The following is a 27,607-nucleotide window of genomic DNA, read 5'->3' on the forward strand; positions in this document are numbered from 1 at the left end:
CGACACCTGTCTACTTGGATTACAAGTCTCGCTCTCTCTCGCAATGGCCTTGATTAGAAGGCTTGTCTACTGAGTCCTTATGGGTGGAGCTGAGAAACAGGAACGGTATGGCCACATTAGTGGGATTGTATTACAGACCACCCAATAGTCAACGAGACTTGGAAGAGCAAATCTGCAGAGAGATAGCAGGCAACTGCAGGAAACATAAAGTTGGGGTGGTAGGGGATTTTAATTTTCCATACATTGATTGGGACTCCCATACTGTTAGGGGTCTAGATGGTTTAGAGTTTGTAAAATGTGTTCAGGAAAGTTTTCTAAATCAGTATATAGAGGGACCAACTAGAGGGGATGCAATATTGGATCTCCTGTTAGGAAATGAATTAGGGCAAGTGACAGAAGTCTGTGTAGGAGAGCACTTTGGTTCCAGTGATCATAACACCATTAGTTTCAATTTGATCATGGACAAGGATAGATCTGGTCCTAGGGTTGAGGTTCTGAACTGGAAGAAGGCCAAATTTGAAGAAATGAGAAAGGATCTAAAAAGCGTGGATTGGGACAGGTTGTTCTCTGGCAAAGATGTGATTGGTAGGTGGGAAGCCTTCAAAGGGGAAATTTTGAGAGTGCAGAGTTTGTATGTTCCTGTCAGGATTAAAGGCAAATTGAATAGGAATAAGGAACCTTGGTTCTCAAGGGATATTGCAACTCTGATAAAGAAGAAGAGGGAGTTGTATGAAATGTATAGGAAACGGGGTAAAATCAGGTGCTTGAGTATAAGAAGTGCAAGAAAATACTTAAGAAAGAAATCAGGAGGGCAAAAAGAAGACATGACGTTGCCTTGGCAGTCAAAGTGAAGGATAATCCAAAGAGCTTTTACAAGTATATTAAGGGCAAAAGGATTGTAAGGGATAAAATTGGTCCTCTTGAAGATCAGAGTGGTCGGCTTTGTGCGGAACCAAAGGAAATGAGGGAGATCTTAAATAGGTTTTTTGCGTCTGTATTTACTAAGGAAACTGGCATGAAATCTATGGAATTGAGGGAATCAAGTAGTGAGACCATGGAAACTGTACAGATTGAAAAGGAGGAGGTGCTTGCTGTCTTGAGGAAAATTAAAGTGGATAGATCCCCGGGACCTGACAGAGTGTTCCCTCGGACCTTGAAGGAGCTAGTGTTGAAATTGCAGGGGCCCTGGCAGAAATATTTAAGATGTCGCTGTCTACGGGTGAAGTGCCGGAGGATTGGAGAGTGGTTCATGTTGTTCCGTTGTTTAAAAAAGGATTGAAAAGTAATCTGGGAAATTATAGGCCGGTGAGTTTAACGTCAGTAGTAGGTAAGTTATTGGAGGGAGTACTAAGAGACAGAATCTACAAGCATTTGGATAGACAGAGGCTTATTAGGGAGAGTCAACATGGCGTTGTGCGTGGTAGGTCATGTTTGACCAATCTATTGGAGTTTTGCGAGGAGGTTACCAGGAAAGTGGATGAAGGGAAGGCAGTGGATATTGTCTACATGGACTTCAGTAAGGCCTTTGACAAGGTCCCGCATGGGAGGTTAGTTAGGAAAATTCAGTGGCTAGGTATACATGGAGAGGTGGTAAATTGGATTAGACATTGGCTCGATGGAAGAAGCCAGAGAGTGGTGGTAGAGAATTGCTTCTCTGAGTGGAGGCCTGTGACTAGTGGTGTGCCACAGGGATCAGTGCTGGGTCCATTGTTATTTGTCATCTATATCAATGATCTGGATGATAATGTGGTAAATTGGATCAGCAAGTTTGCTGATGATACAAAGATTGGAGGTGTAGTAGACAGTGAGGAAGGTTTTCAGAGCCTGCAGAGGGACTTGGACCAGCTGGAAAAATGGGCTGAAAAATGGCAGATGGAGTTTAATACAGAAAAGTGTGAGGTATTGCACGTTGGAAGGACAAACCAAGGTAGAACATACAGGGTTAATGGTAAGGCACTGAGGAGTGCAGTGGAACAGAGGGATCTGGGAATACAGATACAAAATTCCCTGAAAGTGTCGTCACAGGTAGATAGGGTCGTAAAGAGAGCTTTTGGTACATTGGCCTTTATTAATCGAAGTATTGAGTGTAAGAGCTGGAATGTTATGATGAGGTTGAATAAGGCATTGGTGAGGCCGAATCGGGAGTATTGTGTTCAGTTTTGGTCACCAAATTACAGGAAGGATATAAATAAGGTTGAAAGAGTGCAGAGAAGGTTTACAAGGATGTTGCTGGGACTTGAGAAACTGAGTTACAGAGAAAGGTTGAATAGGTTAGGACTTTATTCCCTGGAGCTTAGAAGAATGAGGGGAGATTTGATAGAGGTATATAAAATTATGATGGGTATAGATAGAGTGAATGCAAGCAGGCTTTTTCCACTGAGGCAAGGGGAGAAAAAAACCAGAGGACATGGGTTAAAGGTGAGGGGGGAAAAGTTTAAAGGGAACATTGGGGGGGCTTCTTCACACAGAGAGTGGTGGGAGTATGGAATGAGCTGCCAGACAAGGTGGTAAATGCGGGTTCTTTTTTAACATTTAAGAATCAATTGGACAGATACATGGATGGGAAGTGTATGGAGGGATATGGTCCGTGTGCAGGTCAGTGGGACTAGGCAGAAAATGGTTCGGCACAGCCAAGAAGGGCCAAAGGGCCTATTCTGTGCTGTAGTTTCTATGGTTCTATGGCCTGCTGAATTATGTGCCAGTTAGTTAAATTTTGCTCTGACATTTGAATGTAAACACCCTCAGGGTTGTGGAGTTGTTTTTCACGATTGTGCTGTGGAGAGAAAGGATTGATTTGGTTTGGAAAGGCCATCTTCAGGGGTTACTGTGGAGATAGATCGAGCTAAAGGTCGTAGAAATAGAATAAATGGATTGTTTGGGATTCTTCATAATGGACCTCCACATGGATACTGATGTTTACCCTGCATGTGCAGTAACCTGAAGCATGACTCAAAGGTCTGTCGATGCAGGTAGTTCCAGGTGGGGGATTCTGCTCCTAGCTGAACTAGGGGTTGAGATTGTGATGATTTATCAGAGACTTTTCTACCTACTATGTTTCAACAGGACTTGGGTAATAAGGCTGATGAGAAAGGTTTATCTTTGTCCAGGAAAGAATTTATAGTGGAATAAAACCAAGATCCTGAAATTGTAGCTTTAAAAGAAACAGCTCTCTCTGATGGTGAGGTTCAGAGGAAGTCAGTGGGCTTTTATCTAAAGGACGGGGTGTTAATGAGGAAGTGGAGGCCACCTTCTGTGCCTGCAAGTGAGGATTGGGCCACCGATTATCAAGTTGTGGTCCCGAAAGTTTATAGGGCTGAACTTTTGAATATGGCTCATAATAAGCCTTTAGGTGGACATTTTGGAGTGAATAAGACAGTGAACCGGATTATGACAATCCTACTGGCCAAATTTAAGGTTGTGACTTTTTGCAGGTCTTGTCACACTTGCCACGTTGTGGGGAAACCTAATCAGGCCATCTCAGTAGCATCACTTTGACTGATACTTGCTTTTGGTGAACCTTTTTCCAGAATCGTAGTGGATTGTGTTGGCCCATTGCCAAAGACTGCAGCTGGCCATCAGTATCTGTTAACCATTATGTGTGCTGTGTCTAGGTTCCCCAAAGCAGCTCCTCTCAGAAATATTAAGACTAAAACTATGGTGAAAGCTCGCATCGTGTTTTTTTTTTTACTATTTTTGGTCTGCCCGAAGAGATTCAATCCGACCAGGGTAGTAACTTTTTACATCGGGAGTATTTCAGTAGATAGTTTGTGAACTAGGAGCTAAGCAAATTATATTGTCCACATATCACCCAGAATCCCAAGCAGTATTAGAAAGATTCCATTCTACTCTTAAGATAATGATTAGAAAATACTGTGTTGAGAATAAAAGAGACTGGGATGAGGGGGTGCATTTGTTTTTATTTACCACCTGAGACACGATCCAGGAATCTTTAAGGTTTAGCCCATTTGAGCTTGTTTTCGGTCACAGGGCCAGAGGACGCTTAACCTTGCTCAGAGAGCAGTGGTCTGATCAGAGAGAATGTGTCAGTGTGCTGAATTATGTTATTGGAACACCCGATTAATTCTGTGATTCGAGGATTAGAAAATACAGAAGGCTTATATTGATGATTTGATTGTACAGAGTGACACGTGGGAAGAGCATATCTCGGCAGTAGAGAAACTGTTTGACAGACTTCCCAAGACCAAGCTTACTGTTAACCTCGCTAAAAGTGAATTTGGCCATGCCACTGTTACTTATCTTGGCTATGTAGCAGGCCAGGGCCAATTGGCTCCTGTTCAAGCCAAGGTTTAGGTCATCGTTGAGGTTCCTGTTCCGATGGGCAAGAAAGCTGTAAGACGGTTTTTGGGTGTGGTTGGGTATTACCATAAGTTTTATAAAAACTTCGCAGATATCACTCTTCCCCCTAATGCAGGGGTCCCCAACCTATTTTGCACTGCGGACGGTTTTAATATTGACAATATTTTTGTGGACCGGCCGACCCGGTGGGGGGGGGGTGTGGGGGTAGGCTTGCCAACGGACAAGAGTAGTAGTCAAATACGTTGTGTTTACCCTAAAAAGACTACAATGACCATGAAACCTTGCGCGGGCACCAGTGCGCATGCGCGTCGTGATCTGCCGATTCCCGCCCCCCCCCCCCCCAACCCCGCGCAAATCCTTTTTGGCGATTCTGTTCGGGTGGGGGGGGGGTTAATCATGACCGGAATATAGTTGATAAGTTCGTTTCTAAAATGATTTATCTAACGAATTTAATATTAAACACACAGCGCATATTTTCCTCGCATGAATATAGTGATAAGACAATTATCAGGGGAGTTTGAAGTAAGTGTTAAACGAACTTCCAGTAGAAGTGGTAGAGGCAGGTTCGATATTATCACTTAAAGAAAAATTGGATAGGTATCTGGACAGGAAAGGAATGGAGGATTATGGGCTGAGTGCAGGTCGGTGGGATTAGGTGAGAGTGGCGTTCGGCACGGACTAGAAGGGCAGAGATGGCCTGTTTCCGTGCTGTAATTGTTATATGGTTATATAAGTAAGTCAATAGCATCATAACATTTTAAGTAACATTTGGATATTAAACACACAGCGCATATTTTCCCCATATAAAATCATTGCAACACACCAACAATGCTGAATCAGTGGGAGCCCTGGGCTTGTTTCCCTGCAACAAGACGGTCCTATCGAGGGGTGATGGGAGACAGCGATACTCGAACGGGTTTCCTTATGTCCAGTCTATTCCGCAATTTAGTTTTCGTTGCATTCATTGCAGAAAACTCCGCTTCGCAGAAAAATGTTGGAAATGGAAGGAACGTTTTCAGTGCTTTCGTGGCTATCTCAGGATATTTAGCCTTGACTTTGATCCAGAATGCCGACAGAGATCTTATGTCAAACATACTTTTCAGCCTGCCATAACCTGCAAGCTCGAGGAGTTGATCTCCTTCCCGCGCTGACATGGATGACGCACGGGTAATGATCTTACATGCGTAATGGCTCAAAAGTGGCCGTGACTGGAAATGAGGAAAGGTCCAGCTGACTCCTATCGCCAAATCATATCGTTTCCTCGCGGCCCGGTAGCGCATGCTTTGCGGCCCAGTGGTTGGGGACCGCTGCCCTAATGAACCTACTAAAAAAGGGCGAAATGTTTGTTTGGAATGGGTCCTCTCAAGAGGCATGTGAACAACTGAAAACTATTCTATGTTATCAACCTGTACTCAAAGCACCTGATTTTACAAAACCATTTTCTATAGCTGTAGATGCCAGTGATGAAGCTGCCGGGGCAGTATTGTTACAAAGGAGTGATGATGATATTGAACATCCTCTAGCTTACATTTCAAAGAAACGTAACATGGTACCTGATAATTACATACATATTGCTCTATGCTTTGTAATCTATAGATAGAGAAAAAAATTTGCTCCTAGATCAAAATTTTTCCCGACAGGAGGGAGATGTGATGGAATCTTAAATGTTACTCATTATGGACCGTGCCTTTAAGAACTCTGCCTATGGGAAAGAGAAAGCTGTGCAGCACAAACAACTTGTTACAGAGAGATTTTTAGAGTTGCATGTACGTAACATACTGAAGTGCATGACCTGATTTTCCCAGATTCCCAGTGTCAGAAACTGAATTTGGAATTGAGAACAATCTGGCTTATTTTGGGAGAGGAATTGAAAGCTGAAATCCAATTGGGAACTTGTTGGAAAAGCAAACTGATAGCTTTGTTCCTCCATGTGGTATCATCTGACCTGTGCAATATGACAGAAACTGAGTCTTTTTGGTAGGTATGACTTAACATATTATTAATAAAATATTGTTGGATAAGTTGAGGACCTATCTCAACATTGATGTGATTATGTTTGATAGAGTGGATAATATAATTTATAATGGGTTAATAGATCTTAACAATGATCAAAGATCAGAAACAAAGTAAAAATTCTCAACTGTTCTTGGAACTTGCTTCACAGTTGTGGTTAATGTGAGGTTTTCTCAAAACTTAAGCAGTCGCTCATAGAGATTCCTGATTCCTCCCAAAGTTCCTTAAACTCTTGATGTTTGCTGACCAAAGAAAATATGTTTACAGGATTCTTCATAGTCTCACAGCTGTGGACTGTGGTTACAAGGATATGAGTCAATATGCACAAATCATCACAGAAATTATTACCAAGTGCTGCAAAGCAATAGTGAACAAACATGATCATGCCATCATTTTTGAATGAAAAATTCATCAAATGAAAATTTTGGGCCTCCATTCGAAGTATGAGGCAAATACAGTTGGCCTCTGAATTTACTTCCTCTGAGTTTAATGGTTGGATTTTTTTGGTCCTGTGGCTCTGAAATAATTTTTCATTTTAGAATGGTGAAGGCTTAAGATTTTTGATTTGGGTTGGATTAGCTATTGCTATCCTTGAAGTGTCTTTCACTCAGCTGCATGTTTAAGAATGGGGACAAAATAACTTTTATTTCAACTGTGACAGACGGTCAGGAACTCTCAGTCAAAAATTTCCTGTCTAAGATTCAATTGAGAGAGGTATTGAAAGCAAAGTGAAACTTCTCAGCTGGCAAAGAGTTAATATATCAAAATTAGAAAGTATTAAAACTTAAAAGTTCAAAGTAAATTTATTATCAAAGTACATGTATATCACCATATACTAACCCTGAGATTTTCTAGCAGGCATTCTCAGTAAATGCAATTCAATGAAATCAGTGAGAAACTTCACACAGCAAAGATAAACAAACAGTTGATTATGAAAGACCACAAATTTTGGAAAGACAAAAAAGAAAGAGGGCAAAATACTAACTTAAAAAAAAAGTAATATTGAGGACATGAGTTGTAGAGTCCTTGAAAGTGAGTTCATAGGTAATGGAATCAGTTCAGCGAGTGAAGTTATCCACTCTGTTTCAAGAGCCTGATGGATAAAGGGTAATAACTGTTCCTGAACCTGGTGGTGAGGGACCCAGGGCTCCTTTACCGCCTTCCTGATGTCAGCAGTGAGAAGAGAGTAAGGCCTGGATGGTGGGGTGCTGCTTTCCTGCAACAGCGCTCCTTATAGATGTGCTCAATGGTGGGGGGGCGGGGGGTGGGGGGAGGGCTTTTCCTGAGATGGACTGGTCTGTATCCACTAAATATAGTGTTTTTGTAGGCTTTTCTGTTCAAGAGTATTGGGTATTTCCATACCAGGCTATGATGCAACCAGTCTTAATACTCTCCGCCATATAACTATAGGTTTGTCAGAGTTTCAGATGGCATGCTGAGTCTTTGCAAACTTCTAAGAAAGTAGAGGCACTGCCATGCCTGCTTTGTAATAGCACTGGTGTCATAGACCTAGGACAGCACCTTTGAAATGATAATACTGAGGAATTTAAAGTTGCTTACCATCTCCACCTCTGATCCCCTGATGAGGACAGGCTCATGGACCTCTGGTTTTCTCCTGTAGTCCTCTTGCTTGCTTTTGTAATAAAAGCAAAAAGTGTGGAAATTGTTGAACATTGATTTTTAAATGTTAATTCTTAATTCCTCTACAGGATGTGGCCTGACCAAATTATCAGTATTTTTTGTTTAACTTTCAGATTTCTCTCCTATTATTTTCTGTTTTTGTGGTGAAACAAGGAGCTTGTGCCGTAGAAAATTAACGTGGTATTTAGCTCAAAGTCTCTAATTCTAGCACAGTATCTGCTAACTTGATTAGCATAATCACATGAACATTGCATTTTGTTACTTGTATAGTTACCTTCCCTGTTACGTGATTTGAATTGTTCTGGAAGGTGATTTGTTCCTTGTTCAGGTTCAGAATTGTTCCCTTGCAAATTTTCTCCCTCTTTTTTTTTGAATTTGTGCCAAAAATCCTTGAGGAATAAACTTTGCAAAATCCATTCCTGATGTGAACTCTGACTGGAACTTCTTAAAATCCTGGGCCTAAATGTTTTGCCAGAAATAGTAATTATTATCTAGCATTTTGTTAAAACATGTGAGTCCAATCATCTTTGCATAGTTTCTGCAAACACAATTGCACTCACATTGGTGATTGGCTAAAGTCTTAGATTCTGAGGTGAATTAAGGTTGCCAGGAATTTACCAACCAGTAGAGTTAATGTGTCAGAAAGTAGAAACTTATCAAAACCTAGCAACTGCTTTTGTAATAAGATCAAAAAAGTTGGAAATAATTGAGCATAGACCTAAAATGTTAACTCTAATTTCTTGCAAAAAAATTCTGTCTTAGTTATTTCCAGAAGTTTCCATTTATATTTAAGATTGTCATTGCTTGAGGTTGTGACTGAGAAAAAAGGAAAGATCAAGCATGGGTGCAGTTTTAGTTTTCCTATGTTCATATGTGATTGAGCACATTACTCTTTCATTAAAGAGAATTCAGTTGTTGACAGGATTTATGTATTGTAAGAGTAGATCATAAATACTGAGGAAACATTTTGGTAAAACTTCCTCTAGGTTTCCTTTGATGAAAAATAATCATTGTTTTGATAGAATTGTATAGCACAGAAATGGGCTGTTTTGGCTTCTGTCATCCATGCTGAGGTCTTTGGAGATTCCTTAATCCAATTTATAAATACAATTCCTGACCTCTTTTGCTTTTTTACCCCCTCAACTGTATTCCCTCTAAACCTCATGCATTACCAATTTCCTATACGTGACATCTGCTTTCTTCTTTTCCAAAGTCAAATCTCAATATGTCAACATTGCTTCTTACATGGTGACTCTGAATTCTTATTCTCTGGTTTTTAAATGCCACTCCACTTCTCAGGTGTTGTTTTTCCATTTTGGTTGCTGCCCCAATATTCCTCTGTCAGGTCCTCTTTACCTTATCTTTGTTTTAATCTTATAATTTTATAAACTTGTATAAGGGGTCATCCCTCAGCCTGTTGGCTCCAAGCCTTTCCAGTCTTTCTTTATAACTCAAAGCCTCCAGTGCAGGCAACATCCTTGTCAATCATTTCTGCATCTTCTCTAGCTTTGTCACACCCTTGAAGCTAACTAAACTGCTGTCACTGTTCGCAAGGGGTTCTTACACAGGCACTTCTATCATTTGCGCATCCTCTTGCTCCCAAGATGCATGCCAGTACAGCCCCCTCCTGAGTAGCATTCACCACATACTTCAAAAACCCTCTTAGATATGTATTATGGATTCCATCTCATCAAAGTGCTAAGGGAATCCTGTTCAACAATGCAAAAGTTTAATTCCTGTCCCCACTAATATGATATTGTTGCTCTTAAATCTTATTACAGTCTGTTTTTCTAATTACTGCTGACTATTGGGAGGCATGTAGTTTTGATTTCAAAGTGACTGTCCCTTTCCTATTCCTAGGGTCTACCTTCATTAGATGATACCTCTAGGATATCCTCCTTGAGTAATGCTTTAATGATCTTCCTGATCAATGGTGTAACATCCCTTTGTCATGTCTGAAACATATATATACTAGAGCATTAAGCTCTCAGCTGACCTTCCCTCAAAGATGTTTCCATAATTGCAACATTATGATAATCGCACATGGTGATCCAAGCTCCTGGTTCATCTGTCTTGCCTGTGTGGCTACTTGAATTAAAGCAAATGCAGTTCAGCCTGCTGCCCCTCTCCCTTCTGTTTGTCGGAACTTTCCACTGGTCTTGTCTATGTACGAGTCATTATTGCCACTTCCCCCTCCCTACCTACCTATCTGCTGCTTTCCTCTCATTGGGATTTTCCTGTCTCCTGCCAGCTAGTGCTCCTACACCTTGCCCCACCTTTTTATTCTGCCAGTATTTACAGTCTCTCGTGTTTCTACCTGCTCACTGTTATTTGGGATCCCAGTATTGTGTTTTGCTAGTTTAAAGAGTACAAACTTTGAGGTTCTGCTTTTCAACTCCTTACATTTGCTTTGCAGGATCACATCTCTCCTCTTACTTACGTCATTAATACCAAGCTGGACTGTGACCCCTGACTGCTCACCTTCGCCTTTGAGAATCTTGTGTACCTGCTCTGAGAAATGTTGAGCCAGGCAACTGGGAGGCAGCATACTATACTGGAGTCTTGCTTGCAGTCACAGAAATCTCTGTCTGTCCCCCTGACTGTTGGGTCTTTTGCTGCTATTGCTCATCTAGTCTTTATTACCTCCTGTGGTGTGTAACAGAGTAAGTTATGATGCCATCAGTGCAGCGGCTGCTGATTTCCTCTGTAAGAGTAAACTCTAGCTCTACTGCTCTCTCTACCTCCCCCAACCCAATACCACCACCAACTAATATCCAGTTAGGGGAATAGCCACTGGTGTCCTGCACTGCCCATCCTTCCTGATGTTGTCTGCTGTCTGGCTGAATCTGTGGTGTGACCATTTTATTAATGTTCTTATCTTTGATACTTTCTGCTTCCAATGGGCTCTTTGTGAGTCTAAGTGTAGTTCCTATTGATCTGTGCAGTTTCAGAGGAGTTGCAGCTACAGTTTTCTTTACAGGGTGAGACTACATCTTTTTCTTGTTGTCTGGATCTTATTCATACACCCAAATGGTGGTACTGTTGCAGGAAGTGGCAGATACTGGTAATTTTGTCTGGAAGCTAAAGTTAAATGTGAGGTAAATTAGATCCAAAATTGGGTTGGTCAAAGAAGACAGGGTAGTGGTAGAGGGGTTGTTTTTTGACTGAAAGTGGTGGTGTTTAGATCAGTGCTGGGACCACATTAGTAATATGGTTGGAATTTCAGGTAGAGTAGTAGAACATAAGAGTTTAATCCTGACAAGCATAAGTTAACCCATTTTGAGAAGTCAAATGCAAGATGAAACTATAGGCCATCCTCTATTAGCAAACAGGTTCCACTTTTACAGTAAGTCAAAAAATAAACAAATTCACTTTGTAGTAACTATCCCTCTACAATATTGTAATGACTTATCATAAATATGTACGACTAATTTTTTTAAAAAAAGAACAATTACTGAAAGTGGGAAGAAAATAACGAGTTCTTCTGCCTGTAAGAATATATTTATGCCAGCTATTTGAACTCTATATTATCGAAGCTCATTTGTATGTAGTGGTGTCCATAAGTCTAGTGTTTTTCAACCCTGCCATTGCTCTTTGAAAGTGGCAATACAAGTGGATAGAATGGTAAAGAAGGTGTATGGCATACACCTTCTTTCCATCGGGAGAATGAGTATAAAAATCCATAAGTTGCAGCTTTAAAAGCTTTCATTAGGCTAAATCAAAATCAGGTTTAGTATTGCTGGCATATGTCATGAAATTTGCTGTTTAATGGCAGCAGTACATTGGAATACAAAATTTTAAAAAATACTAAATTACATGAAGAAATGTATATTAAAAATTAGGTTAAAATGAGTAGTGCATTGTCCATTCAGCAGAAATCTGATGGAGGAGGAGGAAGAAGCTGTCCCTGAAACATTGTGTGTCTTCGAGCTCCATAATATCACCTTGATGTAGCAAAGAGAAGAGGGCATGTCTTGGGTCCTTTATGGTAGATGCTTCCTTTTTGAGGCATTGCCTCAATGTTGGAGAGTCTAGTGCCCGTGATGTGCAACTTTGCAACATTTTCCGATCCTGTGCAGTGGTCCCTCCGTACCAGACAGTGAGATAACCAATCAGAATACATCTGTGGAAATTTGTGAGTCTTTGGTGACATCAATAGGTTTAATAGGTACATTTAATGTCAGAGAAAAGTATACAATATAAATCGTGAACTACTTTGCAATCATCCACTAAAACAGAGGAGTGCCCCAAAGACTGAATGGCAGTTAAAAGTTAGAGCCCCTCCCTCCCACGCACAAGCAGCAGAAAGACAATGACCCCCCCCCCCCACCAGCAAAAAAAAGCATTGGCTCCATCCACCGAGCATTCAAGTGTGCAGCAAAGCATCAATAAAGACACAGACTTGCAGCATCTCTAAGACTACTTGTTCACTTGGTATTCGACATAGCAAAGGCTTTCTCTCTCCCTAATAAGGGAAGCAAATGTCCCCGTTTCATAGCGAGAGGGGAGACATAACAAACAACTGGCTGACTTATGATGTTAAAAGTCCATTGCATCGCTTTTTCTGAGCTCCACGCCCAGTGAATCGCCTCTGAGGCTCAGTCTCTGGACACACAGCCAGCAGCTAACCCGCTGCTCTTGATGTTCCTTGTTCTCCTGCGACTCCTCAGTCAGAGGCATGGGTCTTGAATCAGCCCGTCTCCAGTGCCACAAAAATCCGGCAACCTGAAAGTGTGCTAGTCTTCCAGGCCGCATCACATGCCAAATCTCCTCAAACTCTTAATATATAGTTACTGTTGCTGCCTTTGTAGTTGCATCAATATATTGGACCCAGGATAGATCTTCAGAGATGATGAAACCCAGGAGTTTGAAACTGCTCACCTGTTCCACTGCTGATCCCTCAATGAAGGCTGATGTCTGTTCCCTTGACTTTCTCTTTTTAAAATCCACAATCAATTCTTTGGTCTTATTGACATTGAGTGCAAGGTGGTTATTGTGACACACTCAACTAGCTGATTTCTTTCACTCCTATACACCACATTGTCACCATTTGAAATTCTGCCAATGGTTGAGTCATTGGCAAATTTATAGATGGATTTGAGCTGTGCCTAGCTACACAGTCATGGGTATAGAGACAGTAGAGCAGTGAGCTAAGCGTGTATCCTGAGGTGCGCTAGAGTTGATCGTTAGTGAGGTGGAGGGGTTATTTCTAGTCTTCACTGACTGTGGTCTCCCAGTATAGTAGTCAAGAATCCAGCTGCAGACAGAGGTACAGTAGCCTAGATTTTGGAGCGTGTTGATTAGTACTAAGGGTATGATGGTGTTCAACACTGAGCTGCAATCAATTGGGATTTCTGTGCACGTTTTGGTCACCACACTTGGAGTGCTTGCAGAGGAGGTTCACTAGTATGTTACCTCTGTTGGACTGTGTTAGTTACAAGAATAGGTTGGCCAAACTTTGTTTTTTCTGTACGATTAGACTCCTGATAGATATAAATATTACAGTCATCTCATCTACTGAGCCTTGATAAATTGCAGTTGCCAAAATCAGAACCCAAAAACAGTTGTCAAGTTGGGGTATGACTGTATGCTTTTTTAGTTATTCAGTGTATCCTTAACATGATTGCTAATGTATTTAACTATTCCTAATGTGCATTTCAAGTATCTACACACAACTGCGACTATTAGATCTGCAGAAGAACTACAAAGTCATTGCATTTTAAGACACAATTGCCCTACTACAGTAGAATTATTCCAGAAAGTGCGACTAGTGGTTAAACTTGGGATCTGAGTAAGTATTTTGCAGCTGTTGGATTATGAAGTATTAAAGAAACTTTACTGCAAAAAAATAATTGTAACTTTTTGTTCAGGTACTAACAAAATGGGTGAACGGCGTAGCAAAAACCTCCTGGTCCAGCTTGGGCCAAAAATGCAGGCATATCCAGAAGAGCTGATCCGACAGCGCCGTTCACATGATGGTCTTACAGAGTACCTAATTCGCTGGAACGTGCTGAGTATAGATGACAGCGGAGGTGGAGGCAGCAGCAATGGAGGAAGCAGTTCTAGTGACAACAAAGCAGACAATATTTTAATGTGGATGTCAGCTGAAGATGTATATGCCAACTGTCCAACACTCCTGGGGAAACGGAAACCTGAGAGTCAGAGAGTGAAAGTTGAACAGGAGCCAGTGAATGTTGATTCTGATGTCACATTTGATGATGTAGAGTTACTTGACATGAAGGAAGATGTCAAACACTTGGTGCAAAGAGCAAGACGGCAGATGTCTCGCAAATCTGGACCAGACTCATCCCTGAATATTTCGCACACAATTCATGTTCTGAGTGCCTATGCTAGTATTGGTTCACTAGTTGGGGTGTTTAAAGAGACAGGAGCTTTGGATGTGCTTATGGAATTACTCTGTAACAAGGAAACACAAACTCGCAGGAGTGCTGGAAAGATGCTTCGAGCCCTTGCTTCACATGATGCAGGTAGGATGTTCATTGTTCAACAAAATTTCAACCACTGTATGACTTGGTAATTCCATTTTGGAAAGGTCTGAATGCAGACTAGAAGAACACGTTCTGCCTGGATAGTACAACTCAATAGTATTAACAGGGATCCCCAATGTTTTTTGCCCGCGGACCAGTTTAATGTTGACAATATTCTTGCGGACCGGGGGGTGGGGGGGCGGGGGGTGTTCAAGTTGGGTTGCCAACTTTCTCACTCCCAAATAAGGGACAAAAGTAGCAGTCAAATATGGGACACTTGTGTTTACCCTGAGAAAGACTACCATGACCATGAAGCCTTGCGTGGGCACCTGTGTGTGCATGTGTGACATGTGCATGCGTGTATGTGCTGATTTCTTTTTTCCCTCTACAAATCAGTTTTGGCTTAATCTTCCCGATTCTGTTAAGTGAAACTACACTGTACATACATTATTTCTACTTTATATAGGTTGTGTATTTATCTTTTTTAATCTTTTTATTAGTTTCAACAACAAACATGTTACAAAAAGTACATAATAATTAAGATTATGTTAATTGATATTTATTAAAGTTTACAGTCAGGTCGCACATAGTTAGAAACATCCCAAAATCACACAGATTAACAACAAAATATAAAAAGAGTATACATAAAATATAAAATATCGTAAGAAAAAGAAAAAAATACCCTAAAAAAATAATCTACCCAAACTAAAGAAAATTACGGGGGGAAAAAAAAAGAAAAGGAAGGGCTATTATGATATCTCAGATAGAACCAATAGTGTCGCCACTTCTGCTCCTCTCCCTATGTAATGAAATCACAAAATAGATTGGCAGGACAAATTACATCATGTGGAAGTATTGAATAAATGGTGTCCAAGTCTCATCAAATTTAATAGATGGGTCAAAAATAGCACTTCTAATTTTTTCTAGATTTAAACAAGATATAGTTTGAGAAACCCAATGAAATGTTGTAGGAGGATTAATCTCTTTCCAATTCAATAGTATAGATCTTCTAGCCATTGAAGTAACAAAAGCGATCATCCGACAAACTGAAGGGGTCAAATGATGTTTTTCAATCATTGGTAAACCAAAAATGGCAGTAATGGGATGAGGTTGTAAATCAATGTTCAAGACAGTGGAAATAATATCAAAAATATCATCCCAGTATTTCTTCAATAAAGGGCAAGACCAGAACATATGAATTAATGAAGCTATCTCTGAATGACATCTATCACATAGTCATAGTCGTACTTTATTGGTCCCGGGGGAAATTGGTTTTCGTTACAGTTGCACCATAAATAATAGTAATAGAACCATAAATAGTTAAATAGTAATATGTAAATTATGCCAGTAAATTATGAAATAAGTCCAGGACCAGCCTATCGGCTCAGGGTGTCTGACCCTCCAAGGGAGGAGTTGTAAAGTTTGATGGCCACAGGCAGGAATGACTTCCTATGACACTCTGTGCTGCATCTCGGAGGAATGAGTCTCTGGCTGAATGTACTCCTGTTCCCACCCAGTACATTATGTAGTGGATGGGAGACATTGACCAAGATGGCATGCAACTTAGACAGCATCTTCTTTTCAGACACCACTGTGAGAGAGTCCAGTTCCATCCCCACAACAACACTAGCCTTACGAATGAGTTTGTTGATTCTGTTGGTGTCTGCTACCCTCAGCCTGCTGCCCCAGCATACAACAGCAAACATGATAGCACTGGCCACCACAGACTCGTAGAACATCCTCAGCATCGTCCGGTAGATGTTAAAGGACCTCAGTCTCCTCAGGAAATAGAGACGGCTCATATAGGGTTTATATGAGAGTAATAACGAGCTAATTTATCCTTAGACATATAATAAGCCCTATGTACAACTTTGAACTGTATCAACGCATGTTTGGCACAAATAGAGGAAGATTAACTAATTGAAAAATTTTTTGCCATTTCTCAGTAGGTAAGATAAGCTTAAGTTCCCTTTCCAAGTCATTCTTAATTGTATTGGAAACATCTGGATTTATTTTCCTTATCATATTATAAATAATTGCTATTGAACCTTTCTGAAAAAGGTTTAAATCCAAAATTTTTTCCAATGTATCAATAGAATATGAAATCGAAAAGGTAGTAAGAACAGTATTTAAAAAGTTTCTGATCTGTAGATATCTTAAAAAATTGTGATCTAGGTAAATTATATTTATTAGATAATTGTTCAAAAGACATAAAACAATTATCTGAAAATAAATCAGAAAAATGTATTATACCCTTTGTTTTCCAAACCAGATATGCTTAATCCAAAAAAGGTTGAAAAAGAAAATTAGATATAATAGGGCTAGTTAAAATGAATTGATTCAGTTCAAAAAATTTTCGAAACTGAAACCATATTCGAAGAGTATATTTAACTATTGGGTTATCCGTTTGTTTGTCCAGTTTAGAAAAGTCAAAAGGAAGTGGGGTCCCTAAAATAGAACCCAACGAAAATCCTGAAACAGAATTGCATTCAAGATTGACCCATTGTGGACTTGGAACTGTATCCGAATTCCATGTCCAAAATTTTAAATAATGAATATTAATTGCCCAATAGTAGAATCTAAAGTTTGGCAATGCTAAGCCACCCTCCCTTTTGGGCTTCTGTAAGTGTCTTTTACCTAATCTAGGATTTTTATTCTGCCATATGTATGAGGAAATTTTTGAATCCACGTTATCAAAAAAGGATTTTGGAGTAAAAATTGGCAATGCATGAAATAAATATAGAAACTTAGGTAAAATAATCAACTTGACAGCGTTGATCTGACCAATTAATGACAAAAACATTGGTGACCATTTAGTTATCAAACCTTTAATCTGATCAAGTAAGGGTAAAAAAATTAACCTTAAATAAATCCTTGTGCTTCTTAGTAATTTTAACTCCTAAATAAGTAAATTGATCAGTAACTAATCTAAATGGTGAATATTTATAAATTGGAACCATCATATTTAACAGAAAAAGTTCACTCTTATGAAGATTCAGTTTGTAACCAGAAAATTTACTGAACTTATCCAACAAGGATAAAGTTGCAGGAATAGATTTTTCTGGGTCAGACATATATAATGGTAAATCATCTGCATATAATGATAACTTATGTATCTCCTTCCCACGAGTAATCCCAAAAATGTTTGATGAATCTCGAATTGCAATTGCTAAAGGTTCTAAGCAATATCAAATAATAAAGGACTTGAAGGACAGCCCTGTCTAGTGCCACGAAATAATCGAAAAAAGGGAGATCTTTGATTGTTAGTCAAAACTGAAGCTAAGGGAGTATGATATATCAATTTAATCCAGGATATAAACATCGGGCTAAGATTAAACTTCTCAAGCGTAGTAAATAAATATGGCCATTCAACTCTGTCAAAAGCTTTCTCAGCATCTAATGAGATAACACATTCTGGAGTTCTCAGTGAAAGAGTATAAATAGTATTTATTAATCTCCTAATATTAAAGGATGAGTAGCGATTTTTGCTAAATCCAGTTTGATCCACAGAAATAAATTGAGGTAATACCTTTTCTAACCAAGATGCTAGTATTTTAGAAAAAATCTTGGAATCAACATTCAATAATGATATCCGTCTGTATGATGCACATTCAGTAGGATCCTTATTTTTCTTTAAAATTAAGGAAATGGAAGCTCCATAAAATGATTGTGGCAGTTTACCTATAATAATTGCATCTCTAAAAACTCTGCAGAACTGTGGAGAAAGAATAGTAGAGAAAAACTTAAAAAAAATTCTGCTGTATAACCATCTGGGCCAGGTGATCTACCAGAATTCATTGAAGAAATAGCACCCATTATTTCTTCATCAGTAATAGGTGTTTCTAACTTTAAACGTTCGTCGGGTGTTAATTTTGGGAAGTTCAAATTCCTAAAAAAAACCTTGCGTCTCTCCAGGATCATGAGGAAGTTCTGACTGATATAAAGATGTATAAAATTCTTGAAAAGATTTATTAATCTCATCATGATCAACTGTAGAAATATCATTAGGTTTACAAATCTTATTAATTTGATGTTTAATCGAAGATGTTTTTAATTGATTGGCTAATAATTTACCAGATTTATCACTATGTATATAAAACTCACTTCTTGTTTTCATTAATTGATTTTCTATTGAAGATGTTAAAAATAAACTATGTTCCATTTGAAGTTCAACTCTCTGTTTATAAAACTCCTCATTGGGAGTAATGGCATATTGTTTATCGATGTCTTTAATCTTGTCAATCAACACCAATATTTCAATCTTAGTGTGTTTTTTCAATGCAGCCGAGTAAGAAATGATCTGACCACGGATATAAGCTTTAAAAGTATCCCATGTAGCACTGCTGGAAATTTCATCCATAGTATTGGTTAAAAAAAAGAAGTCAATCTGATCCTTGATAAATTTTACAAAATCTGAATCTTGAAGTAGGTTAGAATTAAAACGCCATTGTCTGGTATTATAAGGCATATCCCATAACTTAATAGAGAGATTCAATGGTGCATGATCAGATATGGCAATGATATCATAGTTACACTCAATTACAGATGGAATTAGACGAGAGTCTATAAAAAAAATAGTCGATCCTAGAATAAGTATGATGTATGTGTGGGGGAAAAAAGGAAAATTCTTTATCCTTAGGATGTAAAAATCTTGGAGATTCCAGAATCGATCAAAAACGAATTGATAAGAGAGGCCGACTTGTTCGGTAGTACCTGAGTTGGTACAGATTTATCCATTGAAGGATTTAAGCAACAATTAAAGTCACCCCCCATTATCAACATAGTCACTTAAATTAGGAAAAGAGGTAAATAATTGTTTAAAAAATTCAGGGTAATCCACATTCAGGGCATAAACATTAACCATAACAATTTTCTTATTAAAAAGTAAACCAGTAATTAACAAGAATCTACCATTCGGGTCAGAGAAGGTGTTGTGATGTACAAAAGCCATTGAAGAATCTATGAAAATTGAAACTCCTCTTACTTTAGCTTTGGAGTTTGTGATACTGCTGTTCCTTCCAAAACTTAAAAAAAAGTGCTGATTATCCTCTTTCCTCACGAGTTTCTTGGGCAAAAATAATATGGGTATTCATTCTATGGAATACTTTAAAAATCTTTTTCCTTTTAATTGGATGGTTTAGTCCATTCGTATTCCAAGAAACAAAGTTAATCCTCTGAGCCATGTTAACCATAAATCAGTCTTTTGGTATATAAAGGGTTAACCAGAGTATAAACCCATGTAACCGGAAGAGGAACCAGCATTCAGAAAGGAAACGGAAGTTGCGACAAAGCAGACATTGTTGTAGTTCAGAATTAGCTCGATTGGGGGGGGGGGGGGAGAAAAGAAAAAGCCTCCCTGCCTACCGCCCAAGAAACCCTAAAACTGAGCCAAGAGAGGCCAGAAAGCAAGCTAAGACTAAATCTACCCCCATTTCTCCAGAAGGCAGCTCCCAAGTATATGTTGGTAAAAAGACCACCTAAGAAAATACTACACTATAACAGCAAAAAAACAATAAACTTAACAAATACAGTAAAATAAAATACCTTAGCAGTATAATCACTAACATGCTAATAAAATAAAAAGAAAAGAGATACCGATACATATTATTCAATGTAAAATATTTGTAAGGCAAAACAGTTAAGTATAAGAAAAGGCGTAACCGGAAAGAGAAGTATTATAGGGAGAAGAACCCAAAAAGATGGCGTGGTGAAAAAACAAAAGTGTAATGGAAAGAAGAAAACAAAACGCCATCTTAATTATGCCACGGGGGGAAAAAAACATAATATTCCCCTGCATACATTATTAAAAAAAGTAGAAAATAACCGATAATAACGGTAAAATTAACTATAAAGAATAGCAACACTACTGTTCAAAACTGAAAGTCTTAGACTTATAAAAGTCAATTTTCAAAAATGAATCGTATGATTAATAGAAATTGGAAAAAAAAACATGAGAAGCCAAAGCTAATATCACAAAGATCGTATATTAGCTAAACCGTGGCGGCTGATTCAAATTCTTCCAGAAAGCTTCGAGCAGCACTTGTAGAGTTGAAAAAATGAAAAAAAAGTCACGAGCTGTTCAGAGGAGAAATTCTTAAGCGAGCAGGATACTGTAACGCTGGTTTAAGATCTTTTTAGTAGCCATTGCATCATCAGAGGTTTGAAAGTCAATCGTGCTCTCATTAACTCAGGGCTGAAGTCCTCATACAACCGGAATTGATGGTTTTCAAATTTAATCATTCCCTGCCGACGGGCTACTCGTATGAGTTGCTCTTTAACATGAACATAATGATATTGGATGATTGCTGGCCTCGGTTTAGCTTCAGAATCTGATTTATTCTGAAAAATTCTGTGAGCACTGTCAAGCAATGGAGGGTCATCCGGGAACTCAGAGCTAAACGCAGTCTTTAAAAGTTTCGAGAAGAATACTGAAGGGTCTCCTGTCTCAACTCCCTCGGGGAAACCAATTAAAAGTAAGTTCTTTCTTCTGGATTGGTTTTCCAAATCAGTAATCTTAAATTTAAGACTCGCCAACTGTTTATCTGTCAAAAAAACATTTTGTTCCAAACTCTGGATTTTTTTTCATCTTTCTTTCGTGCATCTTCCTTCAATTCAGTGATAGTGTTTTGTTGCTGTTGAACTTGATGATCAAGCGCACCAAAAGTTTGCAAAATTGCCGTAATCTCTTCTTTAAAGCTTCGGCGTATTTCATCAGCATGATCCTGAAACAAATTCATCAACACTTCGTAAGTTATCTCAGGATGTTTAGGATCGAGTTTCTTTTTCCGTCACCATCGGCGTCTTTTGCAAGTTTAGCGTCTTGAACTTTCGGTTTTGTAGCTGGTTCTCTACTCATCTCTTCGAAGTTCAAAATCCAGAGTTAAAAGTAGAATTAAATAAAGGTGATTATAGATATAAAATGAAAAAGTAACGGAGCGAAGCTGAGAAGTGACCTCACTGCGTGAGCGCCATCTGGAGAATGGCTGTGTATTTATCATTCCTGTTTTTACTATACATTAGTGTTATTTTAGGTTTTATGTGTTATTTGGTATGATTTGGAAGGTTATTTCAAGTCCAACAGTGCGTGACAGGGAATAAGGAAAGGTGTTGCTGACTCATATTGTTTCATATCGCCAAATCATATCGTTTCCTTGCGACCCGGTAGCACATGCTTTGCGGCCTGGTACCGGTCCGCGGCCCGGTGATTAGGGACCACTGGTATTAACATCAATTTTTTCAACTACAGATAATCCACATTCAATGTGCTCTTTTCTCTGTCTATCATATGCTACACTTTTTGGTTCTCTTATCTCCTTTTCAAAATGGTTCTAATTGTCCTTTATCACTCCCTTATCTGGTTCTACATCATCTTTGTTAGTTATTGGATTCTAGCATATGTGGGCTGTTTTTTCTCTTGTCACCTATTCAGCCTCTGTCTCTATCTCCAATCTCCTCTCACCTGGCTCCATCTGTGCCTTTTTTTCCCTCTTTACATTGAAATGGATCTGTTCTGTTTTTCCAAAATGAACTAACTCATATTTTCCCACATTGAATTCCAATACTTTGACCACTTGCATAAACCAATCTCTAGAAAAATTGTCTATTTGCTTTTCCACTTAGATTTGTCTTGTCCGCGACCATACATTTTCTTGCTTCTTCCAAGTCATATCTAAACCTTTGTAATTTCAACAATGATCCCCATGGTCACATGCTGCCAACATGAAAATGGCCTTTTACTTCTACTTATTTTCTGCCTATTAACCAATCCCCTGTCCATACTAATGTGTTACCTCCAACACGTGATCTCTTAATATTACATCCAATACTCCATTGCTTCTCTGGTTGCTCAAGCATACAAAATGCTTTTTATTGATGTTTTTGTGCAATTTGCGATTAACATTAAATTCAGTATTATCAGTATTTAAAATAACCTACAAGCCAATATATTCAATATTTATATTGAGTAAGTAGTCTGATCTATACAAACTTCCACTTTTTCAAGGAATCCTATGTGATCATTTGGCCCTTTGTCTATTTCTGAGTGCTATCCAGTTAGTTCCAGGACACTAATTCTTTTCTATGCTCCTCAACCATAATACTAATTCTTTGCCCATTTATCTGTTCCTGACTTCTGCCAATGAGAATAATTTATTTATATCTGTTCCATTAAGACCACCTTTTTCACATCAATTAAACCTCTCATTAACTTCTATGAGCTCCAAAGATTAGCGAGCCTGTGGGAATCTTGGCTGGAACTGTTGTAAGCATGGGACTAAATTGGGAGATTTAAATGCAAAGCGATGGATCCCAAGCAGCTGCCTATGGAAATATGGGTAAGTGCAGCATGGTTGGCACCCTTGTAAAGCAGTAGACAAAATGGCAAAGTATTGCATCAAACTGCTGATATTTTTAAAATAAACGTGACCTATTCCTTTAATTTGAATTGAATGCAGTTTGGCTCTTACTTCAAATTTGCGGATGACACCAAGATTGGGGTGTAGTGGACACCCAAGATGACTACCACGCCTTGCAGCGGGATTTGGACCGGCTGGAAAAATGGGCTGAAAAATGGCCGACAGAATTTAATGTAGACAAGTGAGAGTTGTTGCATTTCAGTAAGACCACTGGTCTTACACATTGAAAGGTAAAGCACTGAGGAGTGCAGTAGAACAAAGGGATCTGGGTCCATAATTCATTGAATGTAGCATCACAGGTTGATAGGGCTGTAAAAAGAGCTTCTGGCACATTGGTCTAATAGATCAAGTATTGAGTACAGGACATTATGTTGAAGTTGTATAAGACATGGGTGAGGCCTAATTTGAAATGTTGTGTGCAGTTTTTGTCATCTACTTACAGGAAAAATGTAAGTAAGGTTAAAAGAATACAGAAAATATACAATGATGCTGCCGGCACTGGAGGACCTTAGTTACAAGGAAAGATTGAATAGATTAGGACTTTATTCCTTGGAATGTAGGAGACTGCGGGAAGATTTGATAGAGGTATACAAAATTGAGGGTAGATAGGGTAAATGCAGGCCTTTTCCACTGAGGTTGGGTGGGACTATAGCTAGAGGCCATGGTTTAAGGGTGAAAGGTGAAAAATTTAAGGGGAACTTAAGGGGAAACCTTCACTTAAAGGGCTATGGGTATGGAATGAGCTGTCAGCGCAAGTATTGCATGCGAACTCATTTTCAATGCATAAGACAACTTTGGATAGGTACGTGGATGGGTAGGTATATGGGGGGCTATGGTCTTGGTGTGGGCAGTTTAAATGGTTAGGCACAGACTACATAGAAACCTAGAAAACCTACAGCACAATATAGGCCCTTCGGCCCATAATGCTGTGCCGAACATGTACTTAATTTAAAAATTGCCTGGGGTTTCCCATAACCCACTGTTTTTCTAAGCACCAGATACCTATCCAGGAGTCTCTTAAAAGATCCTATCGTATCCGCCTCCACCACCGTTGCCGGCAGCCCATTCCACGCACTCACCACTCTCTGCGTTTATTTTAAAAAATACTTACCGCTGACATCACCTCTGTACCTACATCCAAGCACCTTAAAACTGTGCCCTCTTATGTTAGCCATTTCAGCCCTGCGAAAAAGCCTCTGACTATCCACACGATCGATGCCTCTCATCATCTTATACATCTCTATCAGGTCACCTCTCATCTTTTGCCACTACCTACCCATCCACGTACCTTTCCAAAGTTCTCTTATGCAAATATACAACATCCACTGCATCTTCCTTGTCTAGACTACTGGTAATTTCCTCAAAAAATTGTAACAGGTTTGTCAGGCAGGATTTTCCTTTAAGGAATCCATGCTGAGTTCTGCCTATCTTGTCATATGCCTCCAGGTACTCTGTAACCTCATCCTTGACAATCAACTCCAACAACTTCCCAACCACGGATGTCAAGCTAACAGGTCTATAATTTCCTTTTTGCTTCCTTGCCCCCTTCATGAATAGCGGAGAGTCATTTGCAATCTTCCAGTCCTCCGGAACCATGCCAGAATCTATTGACTTTTGAAAGATCATCGCTAATGCCTCTGCAATCCCCACAGCTACTTCCTTCAGAACACGTGGGTGCATTCCATCTGGTCCGGGTGATTTATCTACCTTTAGATTATTCAGCTTCCTGAGTACTTTCTCTGTCGTAATTGTGACTGCGCACACTTCTCTTCCCTCCCACCCTTGAATGTCCGGTATACTGCTGTCTTCCTCAGTGAAGACTAATGCAAAATACTCGTTCAATTTCTCTGCCATCTCCTTATCTTCCATTACAATTTCTCCAGCATCATTTTCTATCGGTCCTATATCTACTCTCACCTGTCTTTTACTCTTTATATACTTGAAAAAGCTTTTAGTATCCTCTTTGATATTATTTGCAAGCTTCCTTTCATAGTTAATCTTTTCTCTCTTAATGACCTTCTTAGTTTCCTTTTGTGAGGTTTTAAAAACTTCCTAATCCTCTGTCTTCCCACTAATTTTTGCTTCCCTGTATGCCCTCTCCTTTGCTTTAACTTTGGCTTTGACTTCTCTTGTCAACCACTGTTGCATCCTTTTTCCATTTGAAAATTTCTTCTTTTCTGGAATATACCTGTCTTGCACCTTCCTCACTTCTCGCATAAACTCCAGCCACTGCTGCTCTGCCGTCTTTCCCGCCAGTGTCCCTTTCCGGTCAACTTTGGCCAGTTCCTCTCTCATGCCACTGTAATTTCCTTTACTCCACTGAAATACCGACACATCAGATTTCAGCTTCTCTTTTTCAAATGTCACAGTGAACTCAAATCATGTCACAGTGAACTCAATCATGTTATGATCACTGCCTCCTAAGGGTTCCTTCACCTCATTCTCGATAATCACCACCGGTTCATTACACAATACCCAATCCAGTCACTGAGAAGGAGCCTTACGTATGCATCTTTATTCTCCAGGTGTTCTAAGGAGGAATGTAGGGCCGGAGAGATGGCATCTGCCATTGACCTGTTGCTCCAGTAGGCGAATTGCAAAGCGTCGAGGTTGACCAGTAGGCTGAGGTTGATGTGTGCCATAACCAATCTCTCGAAGCACTTCACAGAAATTGATGTCAGAGCCACAGGTCGATAGCCATTTAGGCATACCACCTTGCTCTTCTTCGGCACTAGGATTATTGTTGCCTTCTTAAAACACGAGGGGACCTTAGACTTTAAGCAAGGTGCAGTTGAAGATGTCAGCAAACACTCCAGCTAGCTCGCTTGCACAGGGCAACTTCTTTACAACAGTCGACATTAGCAGGCATGTCCAGCTCACGCACGTACTGCACTACTGCACTTCTTCCATGGCATTACAACAGCCTCTTTTAAAAAAAAAAAAGACTGTAGCCTTAAAGAGCTTTCACTTTTTCAGATTTGATAGGTACTGAAGAAAGAGCATTTTGGATGTAGGCGGGTGCAATTTTCTGTTCATTACCAAAATGTTGGGGGTCTTGTTCATGTTTCAAACATTTGAGGAATAAATAAATCAACATTGACATGGGTGCTTTTGTTTTTCTTTGTGCCTTTTCAATAGAGGAACTCACACCAGAAGACTGTCCTGCTGGAGCACTTTTAGCACTTGTTTCACTTAAAGCTCTTAGCACATTAACATTAGCTATGTGTGCAGCAATTTCTTCCTCCAACTTAAGCTGCTCCTTCCTTTCCCATAGATGCTCTTTTTGCTCTTCCAGTGCATATTTGTCCTTCAATAATCATCGACATATGATTAATGAAGGCTCTTTTTTAAAAAATGTGTGCAGAAGAGGTAGTAGATACAGAAGATTTTCTGCCTTAAACAGGATTTCGTGCACTGACATTTGACACACTGCCATGTGGGCCTATGTCATCTCATGGGTGCTCTGGTATATGTATAGTCAAAACATGCCTTGTAATTTGAGGGACATCTCTGATGAAAGGTGAAACATGTAAAGTCCTCATAACAAGATTGCACTTAGAACCATAAGAACATTACAGCACAGAAACAGGCCTTTTGGCCCTTCTTGGCTGTGCCAGACCATTTTTCTGCCTAGTCCCACTGACCTGCACCTGGACCATATCCCTCCATACACCTCTCATCCAAGTACCTGTCCAAGTTTTTCTTAAATGTTAAAAGTGAGCCCGCATTTATCACTTCATCTAGCAGCTCATTCCAAACTCCCACCACTCTCTGTATGAAGAAGCCCCCCCCCAATGTTCCTTTTAAACTTTTCCCCCTTCAATCTTAACCCATGTCCTCTGGTTTTTTCCCCTCTTGCCTCAGTGGAAAAAGCCTGCTTGCATTCACCCTAACTGTACCCATCATAATTTTATATACCTCTATCAAATCTCTCCTCATTCTTCTACGCTCCAGGGAACAAAGTCCTAATCTATTCAACCTTTCTCTGTAACTCAGTTTCTCAAGTCCTGGCAACATCCTTGTAAACCTTCTCTCTACTCTTTCAACCTTATTAATATCCTTCCTGTAACTTGGTGACCAAAACTGTACACAATACTCTAAATTCGGCCTCATCAATGCCTTATACAACCTCACCATAACATTCCAACTCTATTAATCAAAGTATTGAGTATAAAAGGCCAATGTACCAAAGCTCTCTTTACGACCCTATCTACCTGTGACGCCACTTTTAAGGAATTTTGTATCTGTATTCCCAGATCCCTCTGTTCTACTGCACTCCTCAGTGCCCTACCATTTACCTTGTACGTTCTACCTTGGTTTGTCCTTCCAAAGTGCAATACCTCACACTTTTCTGTATTAAACTCCATCTGCCATTTTTCAGCCCGTTTTTCCAGCTGGTCCAAATCCCTCTGCAAGCTTTGAAAGTCTCCTTACTGTCCACTACACCTCCAATCTTTGTATCATCAGCAAATTTGCTGATCCAATTTACCACATTATCATCAAGATCATTGATATAGATGACAAATAACAATGGACCCAGCACTGATCCCTGTGGCACACCACTAGTCACAGGCCTCCACTCAGAGAAGCAATCCTCCACTACCACTCTCTGGCTTCTTCCATTGAGCCAATGTCTAATCCAATTTACTACCTCTCCATGTATACTGAGTGACTGAAACTTCCTAACTAACCTCCCATGCGGGACCTTGTCAAAGGCCTTACTGAAGTCCATGT

The 27,607-nt window shown here is 39.6% G+C and overlaps 1 protein-coding gene across 5 annotated transcripts in view; it reads left to right on the forward strand.

Moving 5' to 3' along the window:
• LOC140191307 (cullin-9) overlaps positions 1–27,607 on the forward strand; it is a 332,978-nt gene that overhangs the window by 19,028 nt on the left and 286,343 nt on the right. For 3 of the 5 annotated variants that reach the window (XM_072248607.1, XM_072248588.1, XM_072248598.1), the window contains exon 2: positions 13,842–14,459. In XM_072248607.1, the coding sequence (XP_072104708.1) occupies positions 13,853–14,459 (607 nt within the window). In that variant the 5' untranslated portion in view covers positions 13,842–13,852. Of the gene's footprint in view, positions 1–6,122; positions 6,295–13,663; positions 13,763–13,841; positions 14,460–27,607 lie in introns of those variants that run through there. The other 2 variants (XM_072248616.1, XM_072248624.1) reach the window with 2 other exon arrangements.

Source organism: Mobula birostris, chromosome 2, assembly GCF_030028105.1.
Source record: "Mobula birostris isolate sMobBir1 chromosome 2, sMobBir1.hap1, whole genome shotgun sequence".
In the NCBI taxonomy this organism is placed as follows: Eukaryota; Metazoa; Chordata; class Chondrichthyes; order Myliobatiformes; family Myliobatidae; genus Mobula; species Mobula birostris.